Below are 16,982 nucleotides of genomic sequence, written 5' to 3' on the forward strand. Positions count from 1 at the left end.
TTTGTTTTAATTCAAGATGTTAGAGTCATTATTGCTTGTTAAGTGAAGAAGACACAACAGTCTGTTCCTCTTTCCGCTTCTTCATCCATGTTTCCACAGCACTGTCAGTGTCAGCACTACTACTGGCTTAAGCAAAAAAAATAAGGTGTTTACAAATAAAATATCCATATATTTCTATTCTGAAGAGAACTGCTGTCCACGTCGAAGACATCCAACACAAATCTACAAACATATTGAGGTGAGGCAAACGGTTTACTGCTAACTAGAGAAACACTCCATCAATATGACGAGCTGCAGCTCAAAATGCATGTTAGACAGAAACATTGTGCATTATGATCGAGTTTGTAGCTTAATTCACTATATTTTACCACAGCAATTCAGCTGGTGACAGTTCAATAGGAAATCATTTTGAAGCATTCAGTCTGAGTCAGTCATATTCATATCCACTGAAGTGAATATTAACATTAATATTAATATATATTGTAATACATATTCAATGTTTTTGTTGTAGAGTGATAGTCAATGTAAAAAGAGCAAGTGGACCCCAAAGAGGTGAAATGTGAGTTGATTGATTGAGAATGATTGAGTTGTGTGTTGTGTTTTGTTCAGTGCTCATGAATCAGTGATCTGCTGTTTGTCAGATGTTCAGTGCTGTCTGTTCATTCTCTCCTCTTCTGCTCTGCAGGATCTGCTCATGGATTACTATGTCGCTGGAGATCTGCTGACGTTGCTGAGTAAGTTTGGTGATCGTATCTGGAGGACAGGGCTCAGTTCTACCTGCTGAGATGCTGATGGCCATCCATTCAGTCCACAGACTCGCTTCTGTCCACAGGTATCTGTACTAACACTGATCAGTTCACCCAAACATGAAGATCAGGACAGAATGAAAGATTCCTTTAATGTCATCAGACAATGGTTTGATTCAGAAACTTCTCTAAGGATATAATTAGTGTCAGTGGGAAAACTTAAAACATAAAAAAATATTTACCTGTCTTTAGTTTAACTTTTTATATGTTTATTAATTCCATTATATATCTATTTTTTTATTGATTTTTTACCCATTTTTGCCATGAAGACACACATTTGTTTAATTTCATTGTTTTATTTTCTGATATGTAAATTAATCTGATTTATGATGTATGGTGTGTCTGTTTTCCCTTTAAGTGTTTATTAATTTGTGCATTTTTTTATATTTATTTTCAAATAAGTTTATCCTGTGTATTCTGACACATACATGAATGTCTCTAAACTCCGGATATCTACTCGCTCTAGAGCCGCTGTTGTTTGACATTCATGAACAGCACTAAACACACTTTGGCCGTACAACTATAAATATAGTATTATTCTAAACTTTTAAAGAGCTCCGGTTAGTTGTACAACAAATGAGTTGTAATTGGCTGTTTTTTTTTTCTGCAGAAAGCTGAACTTTAGTGATGTTTTATGGATGATTTGTAGAGAAGCACTAGAGAGCGCCGTTGAGCAACATATGAGCATCTTCTCTAGTTCTGGCTCTTATGAGTTGATCAGACTGAGCTCACTGCTGGAGCTGCTCCATACACTGACATTATACATGCTGAAGGTGTATTTGTACAGGAGAAGCTCATCTCAACACAAGCGTGTGTATCTGCTGTCCGTCCGCTTTGAGCTCCAGCTAATCTGAGATGAGACTGAATATGATCTCACACATGATCTGAGAGGAATGTGCTGTCCAACGATAGAGAGACAAACACACACTTTGATTTATATCCCTAAACGCTGATCACTCTCATCAATGGTGTGAGAGAGAGTGAATGTGTTCATGAACGAGCCTCAGGCGCTTCATTTACTCTCTTTGACTCATTTTTAACATCGCTGTAGTATCAGATCAGCCGATGAAAGCTCAGACAGGTTTCCTCAGATTCTGACTCACAAACTCCTGCAACATCCTTTCAGCAGTTAAAGATGATGTTCAACAACTCTCTACTAATTCACACAGATCACGTCTCAGACTGTTCATTATCTACTTTCTTTAACCTTCTGAAAAGAAAACATGTAATTTTGTAAACTACAAAATAAACTTTGTATATTAAAAATAAATATTATACAGGCTTAACAAACAGTTTTGAGGAACTGAGGAAACAGTTTTCACTCAGAAATTGCTAGTAAATTTAACAAATAAATCAAATAACACACTAAACATGACACTTTTAAGTAGAGAAACAGAATTTACAGTGAAAACCAGAAGTTCAGATGTCAGTGAAGCATCACATTTGATTGCATTTGATTATTAAAATATGTAAGTAATGTCGCTTATTGTTTTTGTTTTATATTTTCTGTCTTTACTGCATTATTTTAGTGTCTTGTGTGTTTTTTGATGGAGTGCACTGAAATGGTGCTCCATAATGGACTGTGTTTCAAAGTTGTAACAAAGATTATTTGGAATGTGTTTTACAGGAAAAATGGAAAATACTATTTTTCATATTTAATTTAAAGTATTTACTTGCTGTTACTTTGTAATTATTTGTAAAAATGACTATCAGTTTCTCAGTGCAAATAGTTTTAATATAAATCCAATGTGTCTGAAATGTCATCACAATATGTTTACAGTGAATTTTTGGCGTCCACAGCTGCCAGATTTTTTCTACTGTAAAGTACTGTAAATACACAGCATTATTATTATAGTGTATGGTGGTAAAGGTGTGAGCGGGGTATTTTTAACACTTGACACATGAGACAGAGATTCTGCATCTAACAGACCGCAGGAATATGAAGGTGTTACAGTATGAGAGAATGTGAACGTCTGAAATCTGAGCTTGAGTTCAGGTTCGACTGAGTTTTTGTGCTGACTGTGTTTCTCTACCACTAAAACCAATACATGCTATTAGAGAAACTCAATACTCCAGCATTAAAACAGTGATGCAGCAGATCTGACTGTGATCCAAAACCTACAGCGGCAACAATAATGTTACATTTAGTAACATCAAATATGAGAATGTTCCTTTTGAATGTTCTCTAAAGGCTTTTTCAGACTCCAATTTAAAATCCAATTGGTATCCGATCATATTTAGCCAGTGTGAATGGCAAAAAATAAAATGTTTACTTAACTTTCTCTATATCACTTTAAAAATTGCTTTGAATTTTAACTGATTTCGATTCTGTTTCCTAACATTATTGAAATTGCCCTTTTGTGTCCTGTTAACTCCCTCATTTCAAATTCATTAATTGGTTTGTAATTTAAAGATGTTCTCAGGTCATCTGGATGACGTGACACTGACATGAACAGAACAGACCCTGTAAAGACTCATCAGGAATGAGGAAGCTGCTTTACAGTCTCACAGACACACCTGTTTTACACACGTGACTCAAACACAGAACCAGGAAACAGGAAGTTCAGGGAAAGCAAAACTGAAGTGTAGTTGAGCTGTTTGTGTCTCTATATTCATGCAATAAAATGGCAGGAGCCCAGTTTTTTCAAGATGAGTTCTTGTGTGCCGTGTGTCTGGATCTCCTGAAGGATCCAGTGGCCATTCCCTGTGGACACAGTTATTGTAAGAGCTGTATTACAGACTGCTGGGATCAGGAGGATCAGATGAGAGTCTACAGCTGCCCTCAGTGCAGACAGACCTTCAGTCCAAGACCTGCTTTAGCTAGAAACACCATGCTGGCTGAAGTGGTGGAGAAACTGAAGAAGACCAAACTTCCTGCTGACTGTTACGCTGGAGCTGGAGATGTGGAGTGTGACGTCTGTACTGGAAGAAAATACAAAGCTGTCAAGTCCTGTCTGGTGTGTCTGAACTCTTACTGTCAGAATCACCTTGAACAACATGAGAGTTTCTTTAAAGGAAAGAAGCACAATTTGACTGATGCCACTGGACGACTGCAGGAGATGATCTGCCAGAAACATGAGAAGATCCTTGAGGTTTTCTGTCGCACTGATCAGAAATGTATATGTGTGCTGTGTACAATGGATGAACATAAAAACCACGACACTGTGTCAGCTGCAGCACAGAGGACAGAGAAACAGGTATTTAAAACTAGTGATCAAGTTAATACTTAGTGCAGAAACACTAAGTGTAAAGCTCTACATCTGTGTCAGTTTCACTTTTATAATACATACACTTGCATTGTGAAACAGGCCTTAATCTTCAAGTTAATTCATGTATGATGATTGTAACCGATTATCTGGAGTTTGAACCTACAGCCATTAGTTATCAGCTCCACTTTTACTGGATAGATCTGTTCAGATGATGATTTAGTGGCAGCAGTTTTCTGTGACATTCACTATCATCCGTTTGTCCTGCAGAAGCAGCTGAAGGAGACGCAGAAGACGTTCCAGCAGAGAATCCAGCAGAGAGAGAAAGATGTTCAGCAGCTGAGAGAGGCTGTGGAGTCTCATAAGGTGAGTCTGGAGAAGAAGAGAAGTTTGTCTCAGTCTCAGTTCAGACTCTCTTGTCTCTTTCAGTCCCACTGAAGCCTGAATCACTGTGTGTCCTAACAGCGCTCTGCACAGACAGCAGTGGAGGACAGTGAGAGGATCTTTACTGAGCTCATCCGCTCCATTGAGAGAAGCCGCTCTGAGCTGATACGGCTGATCAGAGATCAGGAAAAGCGAGCAGTGAGTCGAGCTGAAGGACGACTGGAGCGACTGGAGCAGGAGATCAATGATCTGAGGAGGAGAGACGCTGAGCTGGAGCAGCTTTCACACACACAGGATCACATCCAGTTCCTGCAGGTAACAGAGATCTAGAAGAACAGGATCATAGTGGACTTGAGTCAGATCCTGCTGTCACTAACCTTCTAAAGTTATAAATAATGGTCAATCTAATCGTAGCCTTTGAGCTGCTTTTCCTGAGCAAATACTCAACCCTACAATGAGACTCCATTGATGTTCTTGAGCTGTTAGATGGACATTTATGTTCTTAGCAGATGTTTTATCATATAACTTTTTCCTAGAAAGTTCACATAGAGTGTAAGTGTCAAATACTAGAATCTGTAGCTCTAATGTGATATAATGAATATGAGAAGAATGAAGCTGATGCTGTGAAAGTGCTGGATTGAGGTGAGTTACTAAAGATCAGTCAAATCTGATGTTGGTGCAGGTTATTGGGTGAAGTGTGGAGCTGATGAGTTTTGATTTCTGTTTTCTGTAGAGTTTCCAGTCTCTCTCAGCACCTCCTGAATCTACAGACGGAAATGATGATCTCTTAATTTCTCTCTTCTCTTTTGATGGTCTGAGAGAATCTGTCCATCAGCTGAGAGACAAACTGGAGGATTTCTGCAAAGAGGAGCTCAAGAAGATCTCAGACAGAGGTAAAGTCCTGGAGATTCATCTGCTCTCAGAAACGAGTCCATCATCATCTCATATCATGGAGAACATCATATTAGAAATGTCTTAGGAATGGATGCAGGATCATGAGAATCACACTGTTCATGTCTGTTGATTTCCACAGTCACATTCACCAACATTGTTCTCTGGACCAGGAACGATTTCCGACAATGTAAGTCAGTAAGAAAACAAGCAGAAAAACTCACTGAGTGTGTTCATGTTCTTCCTGTAGAAGAGTTTTCTAATATGATGTAAATGATAATTTGCACAGGATATCTGGTCATCTGTACTGAGACACTGATGATACACTGAACTTGAAGAGTTCAGCTACATGAAAAGATCAAACAGATTCATAATTCCTGATTCTGATGTGTTTTATCTCCATCAGATTCCCATCAGCTCACTCTGGATCTGAACACAGTGAATAAACGCCTCCTTCTGTCTGATAACAACAGAGTGATTACTTACACTGACACAGATCAGTCGTATCCTGATCGTCCAGACAGATTTGATGAGTGTTTGCAGGTGTTGTGTAGAGAGAGTGTGTGTGGACGCTGTTACTGGGAGATTGAGTGGAGTGGAGATGGTGTGTCTATATCAGTGTCATATAAGAGCATCAGCAGGAAGGGACGGGGTAATGAGTGTCGGTTTGGAGCAAATGATCAGTCCTGGAGTTTGTACTGCTGTTCCTCCAGATACTCATTCAGACACAATGACATATGGACTGCTCTCAATGTAAAGTCCATCAGCAGTAGAATAGGAGTGTTTGTGGATCACAGTGCAGGAACTCTGTCCTTCTACAGCGTCTCTGACACAATGAGCCTCATCCACACAGTCCACACCACATTCACTCAGCCGCTATATCCTGGGTTTTTTGTTTATAATGGATCAATGAAACTGTGTAGATGAATCAGAATAGACTGATGAGAGATTCTACCCATAATGCTTTGAGCTGCATGATGAATCAGTAACAGTGAGATGTTATAGAGTCTCTTGTTTTCTCTTCATGACATTAATACTGCAGCTGAACTTCTGTCAGTGAAATAACATCAGAATAAATGTGTAATAAATCCTCATATAGACAGTAAGATCAGTGTGTGTGAGTCCTGCTGAGTGACCATGTGTTTCTGTGCTTTTCTCAACCTTTACGTCTGCTGATTGTAAATATGTCATTTTTACTGTAGTGTCACAATTTATATCATTACTGTCAAAATGACTTTAATTTAAAGAATAACTCACAGTCAATAAATCATTATTCACCTTATGGAGCCCTGTCTTATTTCAACATTATGTGTTCTTCTGTCTTCTGGTGTCACAAGATGCTGTTTTTATTGTCCTACATTTAGCTGTTAACCTCAGAACCTTTTTTTTTTTTTTTTAAGTACAGCTTGTTAATTTGTGTGACAGTTTTTCTTTGATTGCTAATACACTATAACTGATTCATTTGGACCAGTTTCCCAAACCATTCATTCAATTCTTGAAACAAAGACACATTTATCAAAACTTTTAACACATTTCACACATGATCCAATTTACTGTTTTTTTTTTTTTTTTTTTTTTTTTTACTAGTACCTTGTTCAGACTGTCAGTCTAAATCTGATTAGTAATTTGTGTGTCCGACTGGAATCTGATTTTAATGTTTGACTGTGAACACTCATTTTATTTTACTGACTATCAGACACTGTTTTATTAAATGAGTGTGTAAAATATCCTCCCTAACAGCATGTGTAACTCTAGAGATTGTGTTGTTTCTGGTTCTCTGTGCTTCTTTATTCTCTTGAGATGAGTATTTGATCTGTTCATATCTTCAGCTGACAGTTTTCATTTGATGCTGCTGAGACCAAATATTATATTACAGTTTTTCTCAATTGCTAAAACACTATAACCAGTCTTTTGAACTAAAATTTCAAAACTATAACGCCATTTTTGAAAAAGCACACCCATTTCCCTAAACTATAAACACTATTCCCTGCTTTGACACATGAGTTATATTTGGTGAACTGTTACTTCAAAACTCTACACACAAATCCCTACATTTCTCAGTGCTTACACCATGAGGTCATTTAGAAAGCACAAGCATTCAATATTGTTCACTCAAGTCTGCGAAGTTTGAGCTCAATTAGCACACAATTACCCAACTGGAAACACTAGGAGTCAAAATTTAGCACACACCAATCAGAACCTTCGATGGAGATAAAAGGATAAAAGTTTTTCTCAGTCACTTTGGTGCATTTCTCAGATCAGAAATGAAATATACATTTGTCTGCAGTTTCCTACATGATCAGTTGCTATTGTCATGTTGCTCAAAATGTATTATATACTGTAGTTCTCTGTGCAATAGTCTTACCCCTCAAAACATCAAGTCATTAGCTCATCGTATAAATCATTACCTAAATGCAAAATTTTTGATCTAGTTGTCCTAAACTGTCAATCATATATTCTACACATTTCTATTAGACTTTTTGTAAATTTGCCATGAATTATTCAAGTGAATCTTGACTTTCACTAATGAAGATAATATAGATCAACCAATGATAAAGCAGTTCTCTGAAATAGATCAAAGGTACATCTCATGAACCTTCCATTGGAAAGCATATAGACAGAGGACAACACAGGAGTTACAAATTCTGACAGTGGACTTTCTTATTTTTATTTTCACCTTTGTGCCCATATTTCTTTTTTTTTTTCTGTTTCACAATGACGCTGTGTGCTTTTATTTTATTTTTTTATTTTTTGTCAGACCACTAGTACAAGTGTAACTGTGAATCCTATCCAGTCTTTTTCAATCAATATCCCACATACAGTAATGTGTAATTTTGAAGAGGAAGAGTAGGAGGTGAAAGAGGAAGAGGAGGAGGAGAAGGAGGACGATGACGACAACAACATGGAAGAGACAGAGGAAGAGCAAGGGCAAGAAGACAAGCAGTCTCATATATTTTAGTTGATGAGTGCCAGGGTTGGATCAGGCATGCAAGAGGATTTTACCCCTGCTCCTGGCCAGGGCTAATTTAGCCTGTGATGCTGAAGAGGTTCTTTGGCCTGTCCCAGACCAAAGACAGGATGCTGGGCAGAATAATTATTTTGTTGTTTTTTGCTGTTTTGTACTGTACTCTACAGTACAATAAATTAAGGAATAAAACACTTGCAAAGGAATAGATTTGTTGTGTTCATCATGTGATTTTTTTTTATTTATTTGTATTGTTTTTGTAGTATTGTTTTGAATTTATCTCATCAGTGTGTAAAACTGTGTTGTAGTGTGTGTGTTTTTGAGGATTTGTGTGTCATGTCTGAAAGCAAAGTTTGGTTTTTCAGCAAGATTGAATTGTTTTGAGTGGAGAGCTTCATTTTGACCTCAGTATAGGAAGTTTGGGGAAATGAGTTAGGAGTTGTGGATTTGTGTTTAGAGTTTCGCAAATAAGAGGCATAATTTCAAGAAATGTGTTTAAGCAATTGAGAAAAACTATAAACAGAAGCATCTGTGAATGTGTTTATCATGAGGCTCATGAACATCTTCATCACATTGTGTTTAAAGGCTTTTGTGATCGTTTGGGGAGCTGGTTTGAAGTTGGCATGAAATCAAAATTGTAAAAGTGTTCCTGAACAATTCTTTTATTTTCATTTGTGCAACTGAGTTTGCAGACAAAGAAATTAATTTTTCATTGTGAAGTGGGAGGCTGATTGTGACATTTTACATTATATTTATGCATTTGGCAGATGCTTTTATCCAAACAGACTTTTATTGCATTCAAGATGTGTATTTCTTGATCCCTGTATTCTCCAGAAATCAAACCCATGAGTTCAGCATTGCCAGTGCTATGTTTGAGCTGCAGGAATACTTGCTCATTGTTTCCTCTGATGGAGGTGTGTTTGAGGTGAAAAGGCAGCTGTGTGTATATGAGTGTGAGTGTGTGATTTTTGTGAGTCAGAGTGTTTAATGGTCACCTGGTTAAGCAGGTGAGCACCTATATTTGTGTCTCATTATTTTACAGCAAATGCAGCTCTTTTCTGCCAGTGGCCACCATTGAACTGTTCAGTTGACAACAGTGAGTCAGACACACAGAGCTCGACAGGTGAGACAGAAACACCTGAGATGAAAGAGAGATAAATAAATCCTGAAAGAGACAGAGAACCACTTGTTTTCCTCAGTTCTTTTTTGGTTTTGGTTAAAGGGGTTCAGAGAAAATCCACTCAACTTTCACAAATCCTCATTCCAGACCGTAGGAAGATTCATTGGGCTTTTTTGTCACCAAATTGTGTTCGCTGTGAGACTGTGGATGTATAACTCTTGGAAACATTGCAGATTATTTGCAGATATTTAAACATTGCAGATTATTTGCAGATATTTAATATTACAAACTAAAGTTATAAAAACATTGTGTGAACATTATTTATACATGTTTTGAAAACTTTAAAATGTTAAAATGTTTTTTAAATGTTACAAAAAAGTTCAAGTACAAATAAATCATGTAGAATAATAAATCATATCTTCTAAATGTTGCTCTCAAAGTTATACGAATATAAAAACTAATAAAGTTATAATTACATTCTTTTGCACTTTAAGTACTTTATGAATGTTTTGTCCTAACATTTACAGTACAGACCAAAAGTTTGGACACACCTTCTCATTCAAAGAGTTTTCTTTATTTTCATGACTATGAAAATTGTAGATTCACACTGAAGGCATCAAAACTATGAATTAACACATGTGGAATTTTATACATAACAAAAAAGTGTGAGACAACTGAAAATATGTCATATTCTAGGTTCTTCAAAGTAGCCACCTTTTGCTTTGATTACTGCTTTGCACACTCTTGGCATTCTCTTGATGAGCTTCAAGAGGTAGTCTCATACATAAGAAGTATTATTCAATGTTTTTTCAATTATAATTCGCATTCGGAGATCAACACTTCTTGACTGGCAAGACGGCCGCGAGAGGAGACTCAAACAGTGTAAGTGAGTTGTTCAAAACCTTTCTTTTTAGTAAACTCTGTGTACACAAATGTTCTCAATGCTGGAGTTCATGTGTAGAGACCCAGGCCATACTTCCAGCAAAGTTTCATGAAAATAAAGAAAACTCTTTGAATGAGAAGGTGTGTCCAAACTTTTGGTCTGTAGGCTACTGTATATAACTTTTAAAAAAAGCGTAGTTTAAAACTTGTGAGAACGTTTCCCTGTTAGAAAGTTACAAAAGGCCACATTCACTTATATATCAAAAATGAGATTGATATGAGGATGTTAACTGTGATAAGATGACTGATGATTGACTATTCCTCAGAGTGCTGTTTTAGAAGTAAAAGGCTTCTGATACACACTCAAAAACATCTTAACCCTTGTGCAACCTTGTGGACATTTTTGTCCTTTTCAGTTGTGTGTTTATATATATATATATATATACATAAAATTTTGCCTGTGTTAGTGCCAACTGCATACATTTTTGCACAGGTGTGTATTTGTATTGAAATTTTAATATTTCCCTCATTTTCTATTAAAAAAAAAAAACTATTTTACACCATAGGTACAAAAATAGTTCCTCTCAGGACCTTAAGGACAAAAAATGTCCTCATTGAAACCCATTAAAACGATAAAACAATGCAATATTTGTTATTAGGCTTTCATTCTGTTGACAAGGCTTCAAAATTTTAATGTTTACCATTTTTCACTAGATGGCGCCATTTCTTAGACAAGTTTATAGTCTATTATAGAGTCATTCGGATAAATTATGCAGATATAATTGTGTGGGTATGTTGATATGGATGTCAGAATGTGGTTTGTATGTGTGTCCTAAATACATTTTGTGTGTGTGCACCTGTAATGTTTGAGAGAGAGAAATTATACTAAAACCACAAATCCCTGCTGAAATCTAATGGGAAAATTTGGTACTGCACCCAAACAAAATCATACTAAAAGCATTTTTTTTTTTTTTTTTTTTTTTTTTTTTTTAGAATTATGACTTTAATTTTCGGTTAATTTTTGAGTTCAAACTGTTTTATAAACATACATTTTATATAAAAAATTCCTCATAAATAACTTAAAAAAAATTAACTTCAGCAATAATCTGCCAAGGGTCTTTTTTTAAAATGAGACCAAACTTAAGGGGTTAATTTTCTTCACAAAAAGAATACATACTTTTAGATCTAATATAAGTAACCAAACTGGGATGCATATGAATTTCTGCTGTGTAACGGATGAGAGACGGCTGGTGTTGGTCATTCAGTGAGTGGGCAGAAACACACATTTGTCACTGAAGCGTCTCTGTGGATAATGAGTGAGTGGGATGATGCTCTTAACACACATTATTGCCTCCAGTCTTCATGTCCTGAAGTGTCTCACAAAGTATTTTCATTGTGTTTATGAGCCAGTGCTGTAGATTAAAACAAACGCCATCAGTTCTATATTAATAAATGAATCCAAAAAATAATGAATGGATACACCCTGAACAATAATGGTTCTTAATGGCATTGATGGTTTCATGAAGAACTGTCATTGCACAAAAGGTTCTTTCAGTCCAAAAAGGTTTAGATTTTTTTTTTTTTTTTTTTTAATATGTTTTTCACAATACATTCTTAAAAATAAAGGTTCTTTTTTGGCATTTATGGTTCCATGAAGAACCTTCAACATCCATACAGTCTTTCCATTCCACAAGGATCCAAAAAGGTTATTTAGATTTTTGTTTTTTCACAATGATTCATTGGTAAGTGGTTGCAATCAATTTATTTTAGCTATATTTAAATAAGCACATTTTTGTTGACTAATTTTCAACATTATTTTTTTTTTTGTTAAATGCAGCTAAAATAAATTGATTGCAACCACTTACCTAAAAAAAAAAATAAAAATAAAAAAAATAAAAAGTTAATTTAATTAATTGTTTTCAGTGCACTCTTAAAATTAAAAGTTTTTTGGGGGCATTTATGGTTCCATGAAGAAACTTTAACATCCATGCAATCTTTCTATTGCACAAAAGGTTCTTTTATAGACCAAAAAGGTTATTTAGATTTTTTTTAGATTCGATGTTTTTCACAATACATTCTTAAAAATAAAGGTTCTTTTTTAGCATTTATGGTTCCATGAAGAACCTTCGACATCCATACAATCTTTCCATTCTACAAAGATCCAAAAAGGTTTTTGCTTTTTTTCACAATGATTCATTTGTAAGTGGTTGCAATCAGTTTATTTTAGCTACATTTAAATAAACACATTTTGTTGACTAACTTTCAACCGCAAAAAAAAAAAAAAAAAAAAAAAAAAAAAAATTTTCTTACTTAGATTTTTTTGTCTTGTTTTCAGCCAAAATATCTAAAAATTCTTAAATCAAGAAGGATTGTCTTGACAAGTAAAAAATACCGGTAAGTCAAATTCAAAATGAAGTGTGTTTTTGCTTGAAACAAGCAAAATAATCTGCCAATGGGGTAAGAAAAATAATCTTGTTTTCTGTTTGAAATAAGACTTTTTGCGTACCTCATTGGCAGATTATTTTGTTGTTCTATCTCACTTAATTTTGACTTGTTTTTACTGAACACAAGAAAATATGTTTTACTGGTCTAGAAAATCTTTCTTGATTTAAGAATTTTTAGATATTTTGGCTGGAAACAAGACAAAAAATTAAGAAAAGTAAGAAAAGCATTTTTTGCAGTGAACATAATTTTTTACCTAAATGCAGCTAAAATAAATTGATTGCAACGACTTACCTTTTTTTTTGCATTTATAGTTCCATGAAGAGCCTTTAACATCTATAGAATCTTACCATTCCACAAAAAGTTCATTATAGTCCAAGAAGTTTATTATATCTTTAAATTAATCAAATGTTCTTTTCACTGAGAAAACAATGGTTGTTTGAAATGTTCTTTGGGGTTCCAAAAAATGCTTCTTCTATGGCATCACTGCAAAAAAGAAAAGAAAAAAAAAACACGTTTTGGAACCTTTATTTTTAAGACTGTATGAAAAAATGGTTCTTTTGGGAATCAAAATGGATCTTCTGTGAAACCTGCTTCTGGAGTCTCTGTTCTTAACAGTACTCATGAAAAGATGTGACTGTTCAGACAGAAAACAGAACAACTTTCTGAATTGTCAAGTTCAAAACCTGAAAATTTTGGAATGTTTTTAATCTCATTTAAGAAAGATTCTCAGTACGGATCATGAAAATTGTCACGTACATTATGTGCTAGTTTCAAATGGTGCTCAGTTGACATGCTTTGTTTTGTTGGAAAGAGGATGCAGTGCACTATTGCATGCTGTGCGTCATTTACAGACATATGTGATTGTGGACGTGTCTCATTTTCAGTCTCTGACAGACAGACAGAGAGACACTGGTGTCCATTACTGCTGTGGTTATTGTATTATCCGTCCAGTTAATGGAATAACAACACAACAATGATTTGATGTGTACGGTGCCCGCCAGGGGACACCTTCGGTTCACTTATGTTTGTCGTGGCCACGAGATATAAATTCGTGGGAACGTCATATTAACTCGTGGGAACGTCATATTATGTCGTGGTCACGAGATCATTTTGTCGAGGTAACGACATCCTTATGTCGTGGCCACGACATAATATGACGTTCCCACGACATAATATTACGTTCCCACGAGTTAATATGTCGTGGCCACGAATTAATATCTCGTGGCCACGACAAACATAAGTGAACCGAAGGTGTCCCCTGGCGGGCACCGTAGATGTGTATCTTCTGCAGCCTTTTAAAAGGTGTTTTATGCTAATGTGTTTTAAAAAGTCTGCATACACAGTTCAGAGAGTGGGACAATCCCATAAGTCTGTGTTTTTGAGCTGATGTTTTCTAGGAATGTTTTTCAACTGTTTTTTTGTTTTGTTTTTGTTTTTAACATCTACACATTTTTTTTTTTAAGAATTTCGAGAAATAAACTTGCAATTGTGAGATAAAAATTGCAATTATCTTTTAAAATGTTTTATTCTGTGGTGGAAACAAGCTTCCATACTTGCCTGGCCCTTAAGCAATGCCAAGTGTGTGGGTTTGATTTTGGCATTGGGGGCAATGGCAGACAACAGACATGTAATTGTTTGATCAATATGTCAAGGCATCTCTACTAAACTCTACACCCTTGAAAATTATAACAAGCAATGTCCGACTTTGGAAACTATAGTTGTCTCCTTAAATATGAAGAGATCAAACAACAGATTCATTAAAAGCATTCAAAATTTCACAAAAAGCTTATAGACATAATTAAGTCAGACATTGAAGTGAGTTGCTGTTTTTTTTTTTTTTTTGTCACTTTATGAGAAAGATTCATTCACTTGTTTGCCAATGTACCACACACATTGCAAAAAATGTGTCTTGTTTCCAGACAAAATATCTAAAATTCTTAAATAAAGAAGGATTTTCTAGACAAGTAAAAAAAATATATATATTGTTTTCAGAAAAAAACAAGTCGAAATTAAGTGTTTTTACTTAAAACAAGCTAAATAAAATGCCAGTGGGGTAAGAAAAATCATCTTGTTCTCTGTTTGAAATAAAAAATTTTGCTTACCCCATTGGCAGATTATTTTTCTTGTTCTAAGCAAAGATGCACTTAATTTTGATTGTGTCAACTTGGTTTGAGTTTGAGTAAAAGGTTTTAAACTTTTGTTGGTTTTCTTTCTTCAGAATAAATACTAGCAAAATCAAAAATTTGAGCATGGAATGACCCTTATATAGTTAAATCTACTTTGATACTATATCTCTGGGACTGAATGATGTAGGGTCTTGAATATTAAGATTCTAAAAGAATAGTTTATGTAGAACTAGAATCTAAAATCATATTGTGATATCTTTAATTCTTCTTGAGTTATAGGCACTCAAACTTTGGAAAAAGAATATTTATGGCACTCAGACTGGTATGTTCAATGCAGTTGTCTTGACAGAAATAAAAGAGATACATCTCTAATTTTAACATTATTTGTTCTTCAGACATTCCTTTTTAAAAGAAAATAAGTATCATATTTTTTCAAACTGACCCACATTTGGTGTTTTACCACTGAAAACGTGTACATTTTAATGATTCACTCCTGGAGCCATATTAAAATTCCAATATCTCTGGAATTAAATCTCATAGAGCCTTAAAAATAAAGATGCCAAAACGAAAGTTTATTAAGACCCAATATCTAAAAGGGCATTCAAATATCTTTAATACTGCTTGAGTAACAGGTATTGGAGAAAAACCTGAAAAGTGCTGTTTGCCCATTTTTGAATGGTCATCATTGGCACATAATGCAACAAAGATTGCTAAAGTCAACTGATTTTACTAATAGAACTACCAATCTCTGTGTAAAAATAAGATTATGATGCTGCCATCTTTCTGAAGTAATTTTTACCCCTGCAACTTCTGTAAATATCTCTAGGACCAAATCTCAGAGCCTTAAGAATAAAGTTGCCAAAGGTAGTTTATTAAGACCAAATATCTAAAAGGGCATTCATAAGTATTCAATACTGCTTGAGTTACAGGCATGCTAATATTTATGGCACTCAGACTGGAATGTTCAATGCCGTTGTCTTGACAGAAAGAAACGAGATACATCTCTAGTTTTAGCATCATTTGTTTGGTTTTTGGTTTTTGACCATTGACAAATTTGTACATTTTAATGATTTACTCCTGGAGCCATATTGAAATGTCAATATCTATAGAATCAAATCTCATAGAGCCTTAAAAATAAAGTTGCCAAAAGGAAAGTTTATTAAGACCCGATATCTAAAAGGGCATTCAAATATATTTAATACTGCTTGAGTTACAGACATGCAAACTTTGGAGAAAAAAATTAAAAGTGCTGTTTCCCCATTTTTTTAATGGTCACCATTGGCACATAGTGCAATAAAGATTGTTAAAGTCAATCAATTTCACTAAAAGAGCTACCAATCTCTGTGTAAAAATAAGATTATGATGCTGCCATCTTTCTAAAGTCATTTTTATCCCCCTGTAACTTGGCTCTGAATATCAGGTGAAAATTGCCATTTCGACCCCCCTCTACAAAATCTCAGTAAATATTCATCCATGACATGTAATATTTTGGCTTTCATCACTATGCATGTCTATCTTTCTTCAGAATAAATATTAGCAAGATCAAAAATTTGAGCCGGGGAAGTTTTTGAAATTTGGCTGATTAGATTTTTTGCAGAATTGTTGTGCAAAAATCAATTTCATAATCTGTGTCTTTGAATTAGACTCTAAACATTTCAAAAAAAGATCAAATGACTTGAGAAGCAAGCCGATGTAAGCCTGAGTGTGAAAGTTTTTGGATTTGAGGTGACCCGACCTGTTAAACGTGAGGATAACAGTATCAGGTGTGATGCAGGGCCGAGGCGGGTGAGAAACTGTGTTCACACTGCTGTTAGAGGAACTCAAGCGTTCTGTCTCCACACTGATATAATCTGAACCGCCGCAGTCAAAACAGACACAGTGTTCAGGGTGAAAGAGCTGAAATGCCGCTGATAAGACTCAACACACACTTACACTCCACCATAAACCGTCAAACACACGTCTGGGGCTTCATGTACCCGCATTCAACACAAACATACGCAAACTCACCGTTTGCTCAGAGTTTTCTCAGTTATTTATCTAGAATATCAGATGTTTGATACAAAATTTGTTAAGAGAAATAAAGTAGACACATGTTAGTTAACCCATAAGAAATAATAGACAGGGAAACAAAAGTAACATGTATTTTCTGTTTTGCTC

At 35.2% G+C, this 16,982-nt stretch overlaps 1 protein-coding gene across 1 annotated transcript; it reads left to right on the forward strand.

Annotated features, from left to right (window-relative positions):
- The first annotated feature begins 3,430 nt into the window (after window positions 1–3,430).
- On the forward strand, window positions 3,431–6,214 carry LOC141288150 (tripartite motif-containing protein 16-like). Its single transcript, XM_073820252.1, has 6 exons — window positions 3,431–4,003; window positions 4,283–4,378; window positions 4,478–4,711; window positions 5,130–5,335; window positions 5,458–5,477; window positions 5,694–6,214. Exons 1-6 carry the CDS (start codon window positions 3,431–3,433, stop codon window positions 6,212–6,214), a joined length of 1,650 nt encoding a protein of 549 aa, XP_073676353.1.
- Window positions 6,215–16,982: the final 10,768 nt, after the last annotated feature.

This window comes from Garra rufa, chromosome 16 (genome assembly GCF_049309525.1).
Source record: "Garra rufa chromosome 16, GarRuf1.0, whole genome shotgun sequence".
Classification (NCBI taxonomy): Eukaryota; Metazoa; Chordata; class Actinopteri; order Cypriniformes; family Cyprinidae; genus Garra; species Garra rufa.

What these genes read in the sequence shown, in the direction of transcription:
- LOC141288150 (XM_073820252.1), top strand. Translation starts at nt 3,431, where the DNA reads ATGGCAGGAGCCCAGTTTTTTCAAGATGAGTTCTTGTGTGCCGTGTGT. An exon ending in ATCACATCCAGTTCCTGCAG is followed by an intron (nt 4,712 to 5,129) that starts GTAACAGAGATC and finishes TGTTTTCTGTAG; the next exon opens with AGTTTCCAGTCTCTCTCAGC. An exon ending in TCAGAAACGAGTCCATCATC is followed by an intron (nt 5,336 to 5,457) that starts ATCTCATATCAT and finishes TGTTCTCTGGAC; the next exon opens with CAGGAACGATTTCCGACAAT.